Here is a 20,169-nt window from a genome sequence, read left to right on the forward strand (position 1 = left end):
GAGAGTGGTTTCAAAACATGGAAAATTCACAGTAAAAGTCAAGAAATATAAAATACTAATTTATTTTTCAACAACATAAGAGACAATGGGTTTTGTGTGTACAATGTTAATATTTACAAATAAAAATATTTATATTTTTCTAACTGTTTTTTTTTTGTCGAGCCGAAATATGCCTGCCATTCACAATAAATTACAAACTGAAAATTACAAATATGGCACTACTAATTTTCAATTTAAACAAGAGTAAAATTAATTTTGAAATCCTCTTACACTATAAAATACTGTCGATTCACGAAATAAAAATACTTTATAAAAATAAGTATTCAAAATATGACTATCTACAGATTCATAATTTACTATAATACAAAATTAGTTGATCGACATTCTGAAAATGAAAACACGCTGAGGTTTGTACATTTTGTTCCCTAAAACCAGAACTGTATTTTATAACTGACTCGTTATAAATTGAAGAAGATTTTTATGAGTATCCGTTTTTTATTTTAAGAATTGCAGTTTCGTAATGTCCTCTACAAATATTACATAAATAAAAAAATGAGGTATATGAAAACTATTCTATCGAAATAAAACTCTACACTATTCACGATAAGCTGCCAAAAATTTTCACTTTATAAAAACATCTAACTGGGTATTCCATACCAAAAATACCGATCTGTTTCAAAATCTCAACGGTTATTGAGAATCCAGATAAAACTTCTAACTATGAACGTTTCATCGGGATTTCAAAATAGTTGATGAAGTAAGAACATCAAAAAGGCACTTTCTTACGCACCTAATTCATTGGATTATATACTTAGAATCGTTTTAAAATTTTTTACAAATATTTCCAAACAGAATTGAAATTTTAAAATTATTACTTCAAAGCGATAAATAAATTATTTTTTGATTTAGTTCTTAAACTAAGGAGATATTAACCCTTTGCATTAACTACTAACTGGCAGTGAAATTATTTCCGAAATTCGAAAACCCCGACATCAGTGCAATAAATAAATAAAATGAAATTTTATAAATTCATACAAGTGTAGGCCAAACCGTTCCGAATACTAAAAATATTTTCATTATATCTCAAATTTCATATCATCAAACGCGTCTACAATAAAATAAATAAAATCCAGACAATCTGGTAGAAAAACCGCCGTATTAAGTAAATAGAATAAAATTTCGAGAAGACTCTTTCCTCTATATATAGTACGCATTCTTCGCAGAATGTTAAGTTTTAATCAGTCGATCGGCTTCGCTAAAGCCATTACTTTGCCTTCGCACAAAGGCAAAATGTCGGAATCCTTGTTTAATTCCTCCTGGATCACCTGGTTGTCCAATTCCTCGCAAACAGTCTTGAAGAAGTACCTGAAACGTGTAAAAGATGGTATTAACCTCAATACAAACGTCAAATGTCAACGTCAAATATGTTGACAACCAAATATAACCTATAAATAAGTGAAACATATATTACCTGTAGTTTCCTTTCTTCGGGAGATATTCCTTGAACTGTCTGAAAGTGACCTGAGAGCCTGGTATTTTTATTCGGTAAGGAAACTGTTCGTCAGCATAGGAAAACACCACTGTCGTATATTCGTCAGGTGTCGCAGCTCCAGTTCCTGGCACGGCTGGGCGTACGCCTCTAGTCGACTTACGGAGGGTAGACTGTCCACTTTGAGTCACGTCCGGGTAGTATTTAGTGGAAGATCTGAAACGAAAAGCATGAAGGTCACTTTTAAACGTACCACAAACGATTTAAAACACGCCTCATCCAAATCCTAATGCAACAACTCACCTCACTCTGGATCTTGTCCTGAAATCATCGTCCAACAACCTCCTACGAGCCTCCTCCAACTGATTGATGGTGTTTGGAAGTGGAGGCAGCGGAATGTTCGGGTCGGCGATGAAGGGTTGCGTGGGCCCCAACGTTTCGGCGCCGGCGCCCCTCTCCAGGGAATTAGACCTGGATCCGACGAAACCCTTGACTCTGTGCCTACTAGAAATTGGAGAAGAACGATGAGACCTGGGGAAAATTCAACAATCCACTACCACTACTTCAACGAACTATCATTTACTCCTATGAGAAGTGAGTGAACGATTAAGGTTATGTTAGCATTAGGATGGAGAGATGGCCAAGAGTTCGAAACAAATCTAACCTGTGTTTTCCGGAAGACAGCTCGCTGTGCGGCCCGGACTGGCTCTTGGTGCTCCTGTCCGCCTCCATCAGCCACGCCAGAACCCTATTGTCCTTAGCTATCACAGGTACGACGGCAGGAACCACGGGTGGGGTGTCAGACACTACGGAAACTCCGCTGTCGGTGAGATCCGTCAGGGTCTTCTTCGAGGCCGATCTCCTGCCGGCCGAGCTTCTCACGAAACGTTCCTCGCCGTACTCCGGCATCGATTTCGACTTGACCATAGAAAGTCGATGTTCCGAGCCTTCTTGGAAGTCGTGCACGTTGCCGGAGTCGCTGCTGAACGTCGAATAACCGTCTTTATCCCTGCGTTTAGGCCTGACCATTGGCAGAGGATACCTGAGGGAAAAAATCAAGGTTAATATCGAGTCCATGTTTGACTGAAGTGAATATCATAACCAAATTTTAGATTTACCTGCTTCTATGGGGAGAATGGGGTCTCGGACTTGCTACACCTGGTGATCTGGACGGTGTGAGATCTGAGAACACCCTTGAAACGTGTTGGTCCAAGATATCTTGATCGTCATCGTCTTCAGGTTGGAGCAGCAACAATTTCTCCTTGAGCACGTTGGCCAAGGCCCTGGATTGAGGTTCGATACGGTGCTTATCCTCTTGGATCGACACCGAGTCATTCTGAAAAACGAAATCAAAGTTCTTGACCATTGAATTCCTTGAATCGAATAAGAATTAATCACCTCCAACAGTCTGAACCTCCTCTCGAGCTCAATTTCCACCTCTTTCTCGTTGATCGTCTCCAGTTTCTTGATGAGGATGCTGGCAAACTGCTGGGGATCCTTGGGAGGTTCCGCATTTCTGGCGTCCAACCTCTGGGTCCGCGGTATGATGGTCTGATGCATGTGGGTCTCTCTGTTGACCGCTGCGGACTCTTTGGCTCGTTTGGCTTCTAGGGCTGCCTTCCTCTTCACGGTCCTACTCACTGTCCTTCCATCGCTGCAGAAGATCAATATCGAATTTAATCACGAGGAAAGGTACCAAGAACGACGAATTCCAATACAAATGCCTTCTCAAGGATCTCATTTCACTGGATTAGAAGATATTAATGATCCGTTACTTAGAAGATGAACATGCGTCATGCTTAAACTTGAAGAACATGCAGGAAGAACTTACTTGCTTGTTTCCAATAATAATATGAAGGGACGTAACTGTGCCTTTTTTGAATATATGGAAGAATTTTCTTATTCGAGAAAATGAAAATTGACTAAATTTGGCCAATACTTTTTAAACAGCCGTGTTAAGTGTTTTTCAAAGCCGAAAAAGTGTATCTACAAATATTGTGGATCTACTGATTAGTATACTTGAATAATAATCATTCAAACTTATGATTGAATTTCAATTTTAATTCATTTAGATCATTTTCCAGTCTTATACGACAAACTGAGTGACCAGATTTGCAGTTTTTATTTTTATTTCATTTTTCTTTTGAAGAACTTCAAGGGTTAGTAGCATATACATCCGTCCCAGTATACTCCAACTATTTGGTACTTACACAGAGCTGTCGGTCATCGACATATTATCAGATTCTGTCCTCACATCAGAACGGCTGCTCAAAGATTGCATCTCGCTGTCCTGTCTCGACACAGGATTGTAACTATTGTAAGCTGCGTGCGCCCCCATATTGCGGTACAGGAACAAGCTGATCACACGAGGCAATAGAATAATGCGGGGTAAAACGAAATAAAAAAGAAAATAATTCGAGGGATGAATCAACTAATCGCTTCAAACTCTCGGAAGCTGCATGCGAGAAAAGAACAGGCAATGTTGGACATCAGCGATGACCCAAAAGTTCCAAAATGAACATTCGTTTCAGTCTACCAAACCCAAATGATAAAAAAAAATATAAAACCAAACATTTCACTTATCGGTTTAATGTAAAATGATTGAAATGACTGTGACAATTTTTTGTGAGCTGAAGATTATCTAATCTGTCCATTATGAAACTTTTGGGACACCCACAGCTGCCCTCATTTGCTCAGACAGAGAAACTCACCTTGCGTAAGCCTCGGACTGAGGCCTCAACTCCGCGGCGCGGTGTTGCTGAGACATCAGCAACAAATCTTTGGTCAGTTTCAACGGCTGGTTTATATTGGGCGTTGGACACCCTGTACTTTGAGCATTCGTACCCGGCGTCTGGGAGTACGACATAAGAGGTTTGGGGATAAATTCCAAATCCTCGTGGAGCGTCGGGAGGGATCCCACCCCACAGGCCAGGTTCTCCAACTCTTGGAACTCCCTAACGGAGTAACATTCGCTGCTTGGTTCTTCAGCCTCTTCCTCGTATGGAACAGGAGGTGTGGTTTGTACGGACTGAAAAAAAGAATCAGAATAACAGGCGTCGCTTCAATGGGGTTCTTCAAGGGTCTGTTTAGGGACTTCCAGAATTCTTACCTGGAGGCATTGGAGGTAGATTTCCGACTGTAAAAAGTTGGGATATGTGGTAGTGTTAATTTCGTTCTCGACCTGGAGCTGGGCTTCATCGAAAATTGTAACTGGGATATCCAGTGGTTCATCTGAATTCAAAGCGGCAGATATTTGGGCTCGTAGATGTTCGTCGATGGGTAGCAAAGGGGACTGTACAAAAAAACTGGGAAAAAAATAATTAATGAATTATTGCCAACTCAGATCTACAAGATTAACGGAGGTGGCAAAGTTTGATTGATTAATCTACTCACTACCTTGAGATTTATCGGCAAAGTAGAAGTAAACATGATTGCTCGAAAGTTCATATCGAAACTCACCTGAAAATAGCCTGAGCATATTGCTGCGCTTTATCCTGTTGGTCTTGCTTCCGGACACCCTCACAGGCAAGCCAGAACCTCAATGCAGCCGCGTGATGGGGGCCTTCGCTCTCTAAATAATCCATAAACTGAGCTACCCCGTCGGAGTCGTTCAGTAGATTCAGCAAGGACTGCGCCCATTTTATGCAAGGAGGCGTAGGGGGAGCTTCCTTGTCCTTCGTAGGAGTCGCCACAGGGACGGTTTTTTTCACCTTCGCGGCTTGAGAAACATTAGGCTTCGGGGGCAGTTGAGGAGGGGCGCTCGGCGTAGCAGATCTTGGAGGTACTGAAGGAAAAATCGTTAATTTATCGCCGACTTGTGGTCATTGCGGTACTTACTTGCAAGAGGCCTTGTATCTCCATCTTGTTTCTTCGCAAGGTCCATCTGGTAAGGTTGCCCCCAATCCGAGACACATTGGGACCTTTCTTCGCCGGGAACTGGGGGTCGGGGGGAGGTGAGGTAAAATTTCGAGCCCTCATTGGGCAGACGTGAAGAGTTGACAGAACAACCAACTTTCGAAGAGTTGTTCACATCCTCACAGTCGGACATGTTAAGAGTACAAAGAAGGCCTTGTAAAAGGCCTTGGGATTTTTTTCTCGTTCACAGTGCTTTTTTTGGTTCTTGATATTGGTAGTTTCGAAGTTTTAGTCATGTTGGGAGCTGTAACAAAAAATTCAGGCTCAATTCTCGATAAACCTTTTGACATACAATGATCGATTTTCATTTAATATTTTAAGAACACTGGACTCGGTATTTATCAAAATTTTAAATGTGATTCCTTCAACATATCACCCCCAACCATTCGCCCTTTTTTTTTCAGTGAAATAATTCAACTAAGCATCATTAAAATATCCTTTCTCCAGATTAAAAGTGTTGGATCAATTTTATATTTGTATAATATAGGCTATTTCCAATATAAATTTTCATAAAACTTAAATTGCAAGGATCAATAAGTAGAGAAATAAGGGTGTGGTGAAACCTTCAATCGATATCAAGCTAACAGAACAAAGGGTCTCTATTTTGCAGCATGCGTAGCAGCTATCCGACAGAACCCCTATTAATCCCGGAATAAAAATCAATACACGGAAGATCCTATAACTCATAATTCAATAACAAAAAATAAAAATAATATAATACACTGCACGATGATCACACTTTCAGGTAAAAATTTCAATAATCATATGAAAGAAACTAAAAACAGCAAGTGGCTGCTTCATAACGCAGGTAATATTAATTTCATAATTGGATCTAAAGTAAAACCCTCAGGTAAAAACTACAAAACACTCAGTCATATGGAAAAATACTTATATACCCTAATATTCCTTTGTTGCTTCCATCAGTTATGAAATATAATACACCCTTCAGAATCCCTCAAAAATATCCGTATTTGGCTCCACCACACATTATATAAGAATTTGATATACCTACCCCATGGTTCCGAAAAAGAACAACACAGCCATTTTTTAAAATACAATAAGCAAATATCAATATAATATACCACACAATCGATTCACTCAGATAATACAATATTATGAGAGGTTGTCAAAAATTATTATACTAATAGTGATACGGGTTCTGCTCCGCAAGACTGTTCGAAGCTGAATGAGAACTGGAGTCAAGTCAGTTCTTCGATCGATGATGAAAGAATGATTCATCCCACATAGAAGTTTTTTCAGGATATATTCGGGGGTTGTATGGAGTATGATAAAAGAATTTGTTCCTGAATTCAGCTATCGAGTCCATAAGGGTGAATAGATGAAGTTCAACGTAAGATTAAAAGCATGTGGAATTAGATATTTGAGTGCATTAGAAATGCAGAGGATATCCTCTTCTTTCCATTTCTTCAATATTTGTTGAATGGTGTTCAAAATTAATTGTCATAAGAAGAATTTCTCAATTCCAATTTGCTTGATTAATTGAGTTTTTTATATTCATTAAATTTTTCAGTTAAGAGTAGTACAGATTTAAATTTTCATCACACAAACCTTGAACAGAAAAATTTTATTAAATAAATTATTTCACACTCATGGCAAGTTCTTCTACGTTTCACTTACCACATATCGCGACAGTAATTCGTTCTCATCTTCATTCCAGGTTTTACTTTATTCTAATCTAGCATATTCACTTTATTCTAGACTTAAAAATTTTAAATAGAAAATTCAGTTAATTTCAAAACAGTTATTTCATATTTGAATTTTGACGTTTTCGTGATTCATTAGATCTAACATCGTATGAAGTAGTTCTTTTTCTTAACATCTGAGTTCATGAAAATTTTGGAAATTGAGTTATTAATCTATTTTTTCGTTCAGGATGATTTCAATATTCCTTGTAGTATTTCGTTTATGTTCACCGAACTAATCATTTGAAAATAATTGTTACAATCTTTCGTAACCTGTAGCTTTCCAGTAAAATATTATAGTACAAATTACCTCTGAAATTATGGACAATTAATAGTTTTCTTCTATACGTAATAATACGGTTTATACGGCGTAGAATAGTAATTATTCGTCTGTCCGCATCGTATAATGTGAAATCTCCGTAGCAAATTGAACGTCTCAAAATGAGGTAGGTTCTTTCATACATTAGGCCTCCAGTTCCGCAATTGATCAGGAATTTTATTCATATAGATTCTCGGAGACAACAATGATGATTTGGATAAGATAGTTCCCCTTTTATAAAAATGTAATTTATATGGAAGTGCCATTTCAATGTGAAAATATGTTAAGTTGGCAATACTCTTCTTTTTCCACCCTGACGTTTCATTTCATTTGGCGGTTAATTTGGCGGGTAATTATGGAAAAGTGTAACGGTTTTTTTTCTGATGGAAATTATGGAGATTTTAGTATTTCTTCCAGTTTTATTCGTAGTTTGAAGATGATTCTATCTAATTTTCTATTGTTTGTGAATATTCGACTTGATGAATTGCTTTTCGAGAGCAAATAGTCATTAAACTGGGCTGTTTAGACTACCTCCCTAGTGTGAAATAATTTTAGGTGAGCAAATTTATTATTTATGCATGAATGATTATTTAATTTTGAGAGCTACAACATCTTCGATCAATGCATATAAATTCCAGGGTTTTGATGTAATAATGCTAATACCAGAATTTGGTTACTATCATGCACGAAGTTATAAAAGGTTATTATTCCTTCTGGAATTTAGTGATTGAATCAAAACTGGAAATGAATTGTTCGTAGTATGTATGTAGGTAGTAGAAAATGTGTATCGAATTTGTAGAATGCTAGTGAGTATGATGAACGAATGCCAGAAATGTGAGGTTAATGAAATTTCACAAACCAGTACTAGTACATAGTTTATTTCAACAACAAACTATACATTTTCTTAGTACCTAATTGCTTTGGTTTTTGAATTTATCGTTCTTTATAGCAATACGTCCTTCAAATCTTGGAAATCCTCTATTTTACGGAATTGATTCATTAATAAGTAGAGAAGGTCTTCAATGCAGAATGAATTTGACTCTAATCTATTTTTTGGAAACCGCCAAAAAGTTAACCTGACAAACTTAAGTATACGAGAAATTGAATCACAAATATTTAGATAATTCAAATTGATAACAGTTTGGAGGGAAGTCCAACAAATATAGTAATGAGTATCGAAGAAATTCAATCATACTTTTTTGTATTTGTGATTTCTGCAAAGCTGAAATAGTGTTTTGAGGGGAAAAAAGGTACCATATATTTTCCCTCGGGTTTGATAATGATTCAAGTATTGTTTTCTCCAGAAGGCCATAGAATTCATTCGATTCTCCTTCATTTTATGCATAGACATAGAGACACGTCTCTATGTCTATGATTTTATGAAATGTTTATTATCTATGCATCTTCGTTTATGATTTCCCTGTCGTCACAGAACACAGCGATATTCTTTATCTCGAATTGATCAATCATAGAATGTAATGAACCAGTTTCGAAGTTTAATTTTAAGTAATCCCTCATTAATTCATTAATGCGCCATCGCGATTGATTTCTTGTCGCAAAATCACGCCCGGTAGCCGATCTCTTACCTAACAAGTGGCCACACACTGATTATCGTACTGGGAAACATCACCTGTTGGGTACCGCAGTCCTAGCAGAGTGAGTACCACTCGTCAACATCGAGCGAGGGTCGGGTCAGCGAACGCGGCAAGCTCTTACCGCTCTGGCGGTACCATTGCTCACGGCCTTTGGGCTTCAAAGGTACCGCCTGCCATTCAGCCGGAGCCTCGGGTACCCCCCGGCCCCCTCGACGCAGATGCATTCTCCACGCTCGGCCTTTCTGTTTGTGCAGCAAGATAGCCGACAGAGGCCATTACCGCAGGGACGTACTGGTCAATACGGAATTCGATAGGTATATTTCATTTTCGCACGTTCGAGTCGGTCGAATCTAGTCTTTTCGATAGGCTGACAAGGGTGGAACATTATTGCGTAGTTTGGGGAAAATCGTTGATAATTTATAACCAGGGTTCGAAGAAACTCGTCGTGTAGGATATAGAATATATCTTTTTGAGGTTATCTGTCAGATTAAAGTCAAAACGTCAAGGGGAAACTTCGAATTTTGCAAGAATTTGCTGGTTGTTTTGCATTTTGTTGTGTTTATATCGAAATATATACAGTATTGTCATAGACATGCCCTTATATTTTCAATCTGAAAACGACCAACCCTCAAATGCCTATAGCGATTTTTCTGGCTCAGTATTTCAATACCGAATCATAGAAATCAAGCTACAGATGAAATAATTAGCCATCTGGAAAAGTTGGTTCGTAATGTTCGTTAAGAAAAATTCATCGTTGTCGTCGGCTATGGACTTCTGAAGTTGCATATCCTTCGTTTGAGCTTAATACTTAAGTAGTTGATAACTTCTCGGTTTAAGGAACTGGATGAAAACACTTTGGACTCTTAGAGCTCTTAGAGCTCTAAGAGTCCAAAGTGTTTTCATCCAGTTCCTTAAACCGAGAAGTTATCAACTACTGAATTCTGGAAGGAACGAGAACTATCCACAAACTTAATACTTAACTTCTCTTGTAATGAATGACAGATTGGTTACTTTGATTGTAGTATATTGCAGTTATCTTTAAAATTTGATAAAACTGTCAAGAGAGCGTTTAGGGTTTTTGCGAGAACCTACAGGGTATTTATCTTAAAAAATTCAAAATTTCGCTGGGAGTTAAGATCATTAAGGGCCGACTGCACCGTACACATTTCTAAGTGGAGCTTAGCCAAGCTCCACTTATATTTTAAGGGAAAGTTGAAGTGCACCGTAGAAAATTAAGTGGCGCTTGACTAAGCCATAGCACGGTATAAGATTTCGTGTGCGACGTTGCAATCCACCATAGAATAGGTCATATTTTCCATCATACTGCTCAGAATTTGAGAACTCCACTTTCCAAAGAACTATCAGAAACAAAAAGGCTCTGTGAAAAATCTGGAAAGTGGATTTCCAGAAGACGTCCTGGTGTAGTGAAAGCGGTACATACAAGTGACTTATCGAGAAAATATCACGAAGTGGCGGATTTAAAAAAAGTTTACTTGGAAACTGAACTCAAGAGATCTAAAAGGGAAGATGAAAGACAGGAGGCTGAGCATCAGCTCCGAATGAAAAATTTTCAGAGGGACCTAGAAATTAAGGACTTGCAGATTAAGAAATTGAAAAATCTCGAATTATTCAACAATACTTGTTAATTTTTTGTAGAAATAAAAAAAAGAGTAAACCTGAATAAATTTATTCAATTTATCAAATTTCCAAAAGTAAAAACATAAATTCCCAAAGTAGTCTTGAATGAGCCTTGTACGAAATAAAATACTGCTCGCTGTTGCAGTGCTTTCAGGAACATTTGGGATACTCCCATTTCTGATCATCTGATGTAATTCCTCCACGTCAAATTCTTCATCAATATCTGGTTCACTTTCACCCAATCCTCTTGCAAAATTATGTAGTATGGCTGTGGCTATAATAATTGCCATAGTTGTTTCCATTTTAAGCCTACAGCCATATGCTAGGATTGGAAACCGTCTTTTCCATATACCAAAGCACCGCTCTATGGTATTTCGGGTCCTTATATGGTTTTCGACATAAGGCAAGAATTGCATCACACTCTCTTTACTCAATCTAAATTTCTTGAAAAATGTAAAATCATCCAAATTATGGAAATGATCTGTACGATCATATATCCTACGAGGAATTCCAAATTCAACGATTTCCAATTCATCAAGATCTTCCCAGATTATATCATTGGCGATAAATTCCATAACTATCTAATAACTAATCACAACACTGTCTCTGACTATACTACTATACAAAAGCTAACTTTTGAAATTACTTCTAAAAGTGAATACTCGAATGCCGAACTACGAACTGTGCTTGAAATTTTGAATTTGAACATTTGACATTACTTTCAAAAATTTTGAAGTTAAGCGGTAGTTTTTCTTCTCCTTAAAATAAGCCGACCTTATCTCGATTTAGGTGACGCTTAAACTACGGTGCAGTCGGATTATTCAAATAAGCTACACTTAAACGTTAAGCTTAAGCGGTGCAGTCGGCCCTAAGCCTGGGAATATTATGGTGAAGCTACGCGCCGAGTTTAACCACAGAATATTCACTTTCAATGTCTACTTGTCAAACTTTTATACCATAGAAAGTAACAACTTGTTGTCGTTCACGTACTCGCCCTCTACTAATTCGATTGGTTCTTTACCAAGGTCGTGGTACTCGCGTAAACTCACTATTAGTCGTCCAAAATTTCTTCCGCTTCACCCAGTCCGTCCCTTACTCCGGTCATAAGAAACGCCACGGTCGGTACCAATGGTTCGCTTTTTAACTACGGAGTAGACTCCCAATGGTCTGCATTTCTGAAATAGCACACCGTTTTCCGAATGACCGCGCCATTAAATATAGTTTTTTTCTTCTATGATTCGCGGATAATTTCACAGAAATGATAATGATCGGGATTGTTCCTTCTCTCATTGAATCGACGTGTTCCGTCCGTTTATCGACAAGTCCGAATATCACACGTCGCGCGAACGAGACGGCGAAGCAATAAAATCGACCGAATATGAACCATTAATCGATTCTATTTCTATGCGCGACGGAACACAGACCTCCGCGGCGTATAGAATCGCATTTCTCTCGGGCGGGAAGGCGGCGCACGGCATCCCTTTAATTAGTAAATTAACCGCCTATCTGCCCATCATGGTAGGCCTTCTTTTGTTTCCTTTCACGTTCGGGGTACGTAACATCGGATTCAGCTGTCACGTGATGTTTCATGTGAGAAAATTGAGGCGACTTAAAACGCTCGCTTTTTTCGTTTCGTTTTCGAGTTTTTTCATGGGTCTGGCGAGGATAATTGGAAGGCAGTTGGGAAATCGAGGCGATTCCCCGCTTTCGGGTATTTTTAGTTTCACAATTGGACTACGACAAATTACGAGAATTTTACGTTCACAGAGATCGGAACTGTCAACAGGTGCGGGGTAATATATCTCGAGTTTCTTTAATTATAACCTATGAACGTATCCGCAGAGGTGTATTCTATGAACGACCACGAAATATCGAAAACCATAGAATCGATTTTCCCTTCATGTTGAATATTCGGTAGTTTTCAATTCTCGATACTTGCTTGTGTGCCGTGAATCATGCACGGCTTGGCGTGATTGCTTATTGTCAATACGGACTAGGGGCGCTCGCCTGAGTGCAGAACGTTGTAGGTCCCATTTGCGAGCGTAAGGGTAAAATAAACATTCGTTTTCGCTAAAAGTCATTAAGAATTTAAGCGAGTGGGTAGAGTGCCTTTCATTGTTCTGGATTGGACTTCGTTTTCCCCGTTGTTTCGTCTCATACGGACCCTTGAAGGAATGCGAAAAGTCTGGGGAGAGAATGACTTATTCATCCACGATGAGTTTACCCGTTTTGGCGTTTCTAATATGACCATCAGGAAGGCTCGGGGATGCATTATCAAGGATAATGAAAGGAACACAAAAATACGTGGTCGTTAGCGCGTCTCGACCATTTGCGACTGGACGGAACATTTTTTTGCCATTATATAAACACGCTAATTGTATATGCCGATTCGCAATTTGAACTTCTAGACATTTAGCAATCATAGATGAAAATTGTCTTTCATGAGATGTCAAAAGTTTACGTAACAGTGAATTATTTCGTTGGAGATTGTTTGGCCAAGCGATAAAGGAAAATTATGCGATCGTATGAAAAAATAGATAGTGCCCATCTCGAGATAACGTAAACAAAACGAATTATTCCCAATCTAGGTCTAGTTTGGCGCACTTGATCTATCCCGAAACGCGATGACCCCTTTCATAATTCCACAGAATTATCCTCGAACATCGATCTGGGTATTGAAACTCCGTGGCCGATACGTCAAAGATCGAGTGATCGGCAAATATCGCTTATTTGAGGTAAATAGACATCATAAAGCCGACCGATCATTGAGGAAGCCGCTAAAAATTACATGTCAATGGGTACGGATAGAAAACGTACTTTATATCAACTGATAGCGGTTTGCCGTTACTCACTTTTATTTCCTTTTCAGAGTCGCCGCTACATCATCCTTTATAGGTATGTTCGGATCAGATAAGATTACGCTGGCTGGAATCTTAATGAGCGACGTAATGGGGGTATAACAGAATTTGGAGGGATGGTCGATCATCCATAAATACGTTATGAATCACTCTGAAAGCAGAGTTGAATGTCGCTGAACAATGGATTAGAAAACGTCACCTCTATGTCGATGTCCTCTCAAATATGTTTTTCCGCCTCAATTCATCGATAATAAGGTTAAGGTAATCGAAAAAACCATTTATGTACTTCATGTTTGAGAGCATAGACAATGTTTCGAACACTGTGATCAGTGGTATAGGTCATTTCGGATCAGCTGACTTTGACAGGACCGCCATTTTGCCTGAGGGGCACTCAAGTTGAAAAAATTACTTTGAAATGTTGGTTTAGTTCGTATTTCTGAAATTTCCAAGGGGTTGTCTAAATTATTATCAATTTTCTGACTGAATGATGTTCAAGGAATGAGCGACATGATAGAAAACTTTTTTTTATTCACAGAATTGACACAAACAATTTTTTGTGATCATAAATGTCATCGGTGGTTTGTGTGCCCCTCAGACGTCAATCCGAAATTCCCTATTGTGTTAACAGCAATCGATAGAATCGAGCTGAATTAATAAATTGTCTGTGCTCCTAGACCTGAACGGTAACCATGATGTAGGTATAACAAATGTGCAACAAAAGCCTCATTGGCCAGAATAAAGTACTTCCCTCTGTTGTTGTTTTGAATTTACCTGACCACTTCGCAACGGACGCTGAATAAACGGAAATCGCAAATTTTTAAAACAAGCCAAATGCGGTAAGAAAGTTGACTGGAAGCTTTCGAAAAAAACTTTGTTTCGGTTGACGTAGCTCGGTAGTGCGAATTGTGAAATTCCAATGTCCCAGAGATTGATGAAGAAGAAAGAAGATTTGAAGAATTGGAAAAATGGTACTGGCAAAGTTGTGATTCTGTTGTGAGAATTCAGAAACAAAGGCGTTGTCCTAACGATATCTGCATCGATGCAAAAACTGATAATTGATTTGATAATTGGAAAGCAGCAGTCAAGTCCAAAAACGAATGAATTCACAAGTTGGATGCAATCTTGAAGGAACACCTACAAAGCAGATGATTTGGCATACATGTAAGTCGGAGATTTATATGGTCAATATCAGTCTGTTGATCGAGAGCGCTTACGTCAAGATTACGAGACGAATTCCGCACCTCGCTCGCCTAAAACAACCGATCCTTCCAGCCTCCTTTCATCCGCTAATCGACTCCGCTAATCCTCAATTTTACGCGCCGCGAATCAAAGCGCCCTTTGCTAGCCCACGTCTGGCGAAAGGACAGACAATAGACAAACGCGAAATCAGAACAATCGAGTTAATATTCACACTCGTCCGTCGGCATCAAACAAAAATCGCGTGTCAGAGAACAAAGCCGCTCGAAAGGTGACTCGATCTCGATCCCCTCACTTTTGGTTCGAGTAGGTCGCGAAAACGCGCCTAGTCGGCCACATCAAAGCCGGCCTCGACGGTTCCGTAATTTTTAAGTCCACGCTGCGAGGGGAATAGGGGGGATCGCGACACCACACACCGTTTTACGTGGCTTCCTTTGATGTCGGGCCGCCGAGCGTGATGCCACTTGCGGACGTTTAGATATCGGTCTTCTTTAATTTCGTGTCTGTGGCACTTTTCGACTGTTGCTGCCTTTGTACTTGGATCGGCGGGCACGCGATCCGATCTCTAGTTGATTATTGTCTGGCATTCCGTACATTTATCGAGGGAATCATGACTGACGGATCAACTGAATTGAGTCCAAAGATTTGTTCAAATTCTATGGTTGATTCAGTATTTTGCAGCTGTTCTTCGTTGAATAGTCATTTCCCCTTAAGTCATACCCCACAGTTGCACCGCTATCCAATTTTCCAACGTTATTCCGATCTAAAGCCTCCAGTCGAGCTCGAAACCAGCCGAAAACAAACAGCGGATGAGAATCGTCGTCCCAATTCGTCTTCCTTCTTGGGCCGTCACGTAAAAAAGCGACGTACGACATACATTTAATGGAAAAAGCAATGAATCGTGCTGCTTCGTCGTCTATGCTCGTACCGCGACCAGTCGCAGAAAACGTTTAATGAAACGTCATTCTACGTAACGAATTCCGTTTCGAAAAGAAGAAAAAACGTCGACAGATCACTCGAAGAACCTTGATTAGCATGACGAGCGGCCTCCACGGATGACTGCATGGGAATAAGATAACGAAATCGTAAAAGACTGGAGGTAGAAGACCGACAGACAGGCGTCACCGTCGGTTTCTTAGGGGCTTGGAAACGCACACACAGGTCGAATTGCATGGAAATAGATTGGAGTCGATATTAAACTGTCAACACCCGGCCACTTCCTCATGAATCTCCATGTTTACGGTTTGACGAGTAATCTAATCCTTTTCTATAGTCGAGAGATTTGGGGGAAAGCGCCGCGACAATGAAGACATACCACAGAATCGAAGGTAATTGTACCCAGGAACGATTTCTTGGAATCGGTAACCCGGATAAGCCTCCAGCCGACGACGAGGCGAAAGAGGGCAGTGTTTGGTTCTATTGGAATGTGCTATCATGCAAAGAAGTCTGTCGAAGCATTCTGGGGAATGCTGTAAAAATTCCGCTTAGACTCGGACTTGCGAGAAACTTTTTATGTGAGGAATTTTGGGATAATCGTCGAGATATTTCAATAAATCCTTCCGACCGTGGAATATTTTCGAGGTATTTCGCATATTGAAGCCACGATATGAAGATTTCTAGAATTTTGTCTCAAATCAAAATAACTGGGGTGGTGAATATTCCGATCAATCTTCAAATATTTTATTTCCGATTCAAACTGTCTACAAGAAGATGGTTATCTATGGAAGATGGAACAGTCGATATTAATTGACAGAGTTGTCTTTTATATTCATAGACATAGAGACATGGACTGAGCAATGCCAGCATGAAATTGGCTATTTATTAGAAAGAGAGAAAAGCTCGTCGGGACATACCTTTCTCTTTTTTGTTCACATAGAGGTGAGTGTAGACCAATCAAAATTCTAGAAAAAGACAACTGCATTCCCGACGTGTTTTTCTCTCTGTCACTTTTTTTGACCGTATTTCATGCATAGATATAAAGGGAAGGCACAGTCCATGTCTCTATGTCTATGTTTATATTAGACAATTATGACTCATAGAAATATGTGGACTAATGTCCACTTTCTATGACTATCATATATGTTTATTATAAAAATCAATCTATGTTCACGATCGATGATGTTTGCTTACGCCAAAGAAATGAAGAAATCTTTATACCAATGCCCCTTAATCGTCCGGGACAATTACAGTAGATAATTCAGGTTGAATTTGCATAAACCCTCGATATAACTGGAGGTAGTGAAGGCACCGCCCTGTTTTTATAATTTACGCCAAGAAGTGATGTTTAGTTCGCCTGGCTCGCCATCATTCTTCGAGATGCCAGTCGGAGAAGAAAACGCCGCGGTTACCTGGACTATCTGCTGCGTGGATTATAATTACGGGCGGCATTCATTGAAGATGGAAGAGGATGGGTTGAGAGAAAAGAGACGCCGTAGCTAAAAACGAAACCTCCGATGGACAGATGTTAGGAGATCGGGAACCAGGCACGTACCAGGAAATTTTTCTACCACGCAAATTCAGTGCGTTCTTCTCGAGTACCATCTCAACCATGATGAATCAAACTTTTCCGAATAGCGATACTCTATTCGAGGGAAAATACGCCCTCATCCTCACTTCTTATAACTCATAAGCTTGACAACTATTGTCAAACCACAGATTACAGATAAAAGTTCTGTAATCTTTGTATCAAACTGGATCGATGATTCGTCTGAACTCTATGAACGACAACACGGTGATGAATTTCCGAACATGGAATAGTTTTCCATTAGTCACAGAATTTTATTTTCAAACCTCGTCAATTTCATCCCTCGAAATTCGACATTACCGCCCTGTGGGAAAAAATGAGACTCATTTACGATACGCCCCACCCTCCCATACACTAGATGATGATACCTAGAAGTTGGTAAAGCAAATCCAAGAAGGACCGATTCCGAGAATTGGGCACCCTTATTTGCCGGCGACTATTACAGGGCGAGGCACCCCGTGGTGTAGTTCTCAATTTTACACGGAATTACGATCCGGACAGCCGGCCACCTTTTTTTTGTCCGACCCGCAATGAAAGGCTTTCGGAAACGATTTTTTCTGGTTTATTGGACACTGCTACGCCCCGACTGCTACAAAAAATGTGACAGCAAGTTGATTATTGCCATATCTGTTCCTAATCGGCAGAATACAGATGGAATAACACCTATTTGCCATTGAAATGCGGAATGATATTTGGCGGTTTGATTTTTATTCGGTTTGAAGTGAAGAAACTTCATCATTCTCTGGCCTAATACGTCAAATAGATATAGAATACGATATTTTATACTGTGGCAAAGCACAGAAAATCTGTATTGCTATGACAATTGCTGATATTTATCGTTGATCGCTATTGATATCGATACTATTTGTTTCTTTTCTCGTGTTGAAAGTGATTCAAGCTCAACACTCCCCCTAGTTACTCTTGTTTTCAGTTCACAGTTCCTTTTGTGTTTTGTGCAACGGAATCAAAGAAAAAACATGCCTCTGTCAAAATTGTGCATATAATTTTATTCACGGCAAGTTGAATCGCATCAATTGATTTTCTTCACACGCTGCATAAGGGTCGCCACAATCTCAGCCATTCAACCAGCAACGGCCTGCTTAATAACCCTTATAAATTCCTCCAGCTGTAGTTAATAGCTCGGCAATAATCGATACCTCTTTGAACCCGCCGACCGTCGGCGTCTTCAAAGAGAACGTCGTTACTTGTTGACATCAACAAAACCGGAAATCAAGAAATCTGTTTCCGCACTCGATCCTAAAATTGCCTGGTTCCTGGAGGTTTATCGCAATTTAGCCCCTGAGAAAACGGACTCACCCTCCGTGTCGGCGCGGGTCAAAGGCGTGCATAATGCGCTACATGATAAAAAGGGATTATTCTGTTTGTCTTGCGGCGGCTCCGGGATACCAGAGGTGATGGGGTTATAAACTGTTCGGTGTGGAGTCATTCAAATTTACAGGCAAATACTGGTGTAGGTAAAAAGTCGGAACATCTTTGCGATTCGAACCATAGCGAAAGAAGTGTTTCCAAGGTACCTATTCGAGAAAAATGTTCGTAGTTTCAATACACCTATTTCCCGCAAATTTAAAACGTTAAAAACTCATGATTAAAATGAGGAATTACGTTCTGGACGTTCCTATATGTAATTTGAGAAGCAATTAACTACAAACCACTAATTATGATAGTAATTCAGGTATTCTGAGGTGATATGACATAATCCACCTTGTAATAAATTGTTCGTGTTTTTTGCTCGGGAATAAATTATCTCGTTTTGAAAAAAGGTTTCCATTTGGATCGGAATAATTGCTCCTTTGGTATTGAAAAAAGTTTATTTGGTCAGTACGAATACTGCGAATGTTGAATTGATGAATGGAACTTGATACGGAAGGTATATACTAAGATAAGCTATCAAAAAACCGTCTTGCTTCAGCGAAAACTAACATAAACTGAAAACTAATCGTTTAAAAGTGTTTACATAAAGGAAATATCACAAACGGGCACTTGTACCTTGAACATATCAATTTCTATATCGAGTTCTTGGTGATTTCAAACTCTGGCGTTGATAGTTTTATGATTGTTATTTCTGACTCCCTAAACAGTAGAAGTACTATAGGTATATTGAACTGACAAGATAACAGAAAATGTGTCTTTTAATCTCTGGAGAAGTTATTATCTTCAACATCCATTTGAAGTGATAAAGATCTTCATCGTTAGTTCAACTAATGAAGAAACTACAGCTGCAATGCCTCCTTCAACTCTTGATTTCTAATAACGTTCTTAATACATTCTTGACAAATTCGGAGTAGAAATGTATTCTTCGATCGTTCTGTTGGGAATTCGACGAAAACGAAACTGCCCATATATTGTTTTGAGACCATTCATATAACCTATAATATATGAAGCAAAAATATCAATAATTCTATGCAATATCCTTCATTAATTCTGTGCAACAATTTTCTGTAAAAACATAGATGATTCAGGATGTGTCTACCACAGCAGCCTACCTTTCTAAGTTACTTCCAGTTATCCAAAGGTCCAATGTTATTTTGGTAACAACACTGCACATTTTAACGTAAAACCATTTTTGACGAACTCAAAATGCGAATGAAGCATCAGCTGAACATTGAACCGTCAAACTTGACAACAAACGACGGCGGAAAAATCGACATCAAAACACGTAAATAAACTATATATTCAGGCACTGTTTCATCACAAACTAAAATCTAAGGCCGCCATGAGAGGTTTCTTGGAGATCTCGGGCATGCGCCACCTGGTTGACAACTGTTGAACTAATCAGCGGACTCGAAGGACCAATCCGGAGGTGGCAGCGAACACGTTGTTCAGCGCGGGTGCGTTCGAGATTCGAATGATTCCAGATGCCGTGTTGCCGCATCGTAAAGTGGAAAATCTAAAAACTAACTCATTAAAATC

The 20,169-nt window shown here is 39.3% G+C and overlaps 1 protein-coding gene across 5 annotated transcripts; it reads right to left on the bottom strand.

The window, feature by feature from the left end:
* Window positions 1-46: 46 nt before the first annotated feature.
* LOC123316559 (axin) lies at window positions 47-20,013 on the bottom strand. 5 transcript variants are annotated; one of them, XM_044902698.1, is made up of 13 exons: window positions 7,043-7,197; window positions 6,417-6,973; window positions 5,327-5,648; window positions 4,949-5,273; window positions 4,599-4,794; window positions 4,201-4,517; window positions 3,700-3,846; window positions 2,888-3,143; window positions 2,608-2,825; window positions 2,154-2,531; window positions 1,793-2,020; window positions 1,472-1,705; window positions 47-1,365 (listed from the first exon to the last, which is right to left on the bottom strand). In XM_044902698.1, exons 3-13 carry the CDS (start codon window positions 5,535-5,537, stop codon window positions 1,239-1,241), a joined length of 2,637 nt encoding a protein of 878 aa, XP_044758633.1. In that variant the 5' UTR covers window positions 5,538-5,648; window positions 6,417-6,973; window positions 7,043-7,197; the 3' UTR covers window positions 47-1,238. The 5 variants fall into 5 exon arrangements, with proteins under 5 accessions (XP_044758633.1, XP_044758635.1, XP_044758632.1 ...); XM_044902700.1 differs by lacking the exons at window positions 6,417-6,973; window positions 7,043-7,197 and adding an exon at window positions 19,743-20,012 and having other exon boundaries at window positions 1,793-1,993; XM_044902697.1 differs by lacking the exons at window positions 6,417-6,973; window positions 7,043-7,197 and adding an exon at window positions 19,743-20,012.
* Between the last annotated feature and the right edge of the window lie 156 nt (window positions 20,014-20,169).

The sequence above is a fragment of the Coccinella septempunctata genome, chromosome 7 (genome assembly GCF_907165205.1).
Source record: "Coccinella septempunctata chromosome 7, icCocSept1.1, whole genome shotgun sequence".
Lineage (NCBI taxonomy): Eukaryota > Metazoa > Arthropoda > Insecta > Coleoptera > Coccinellidae > Coccinella > Coccinella septempunctata.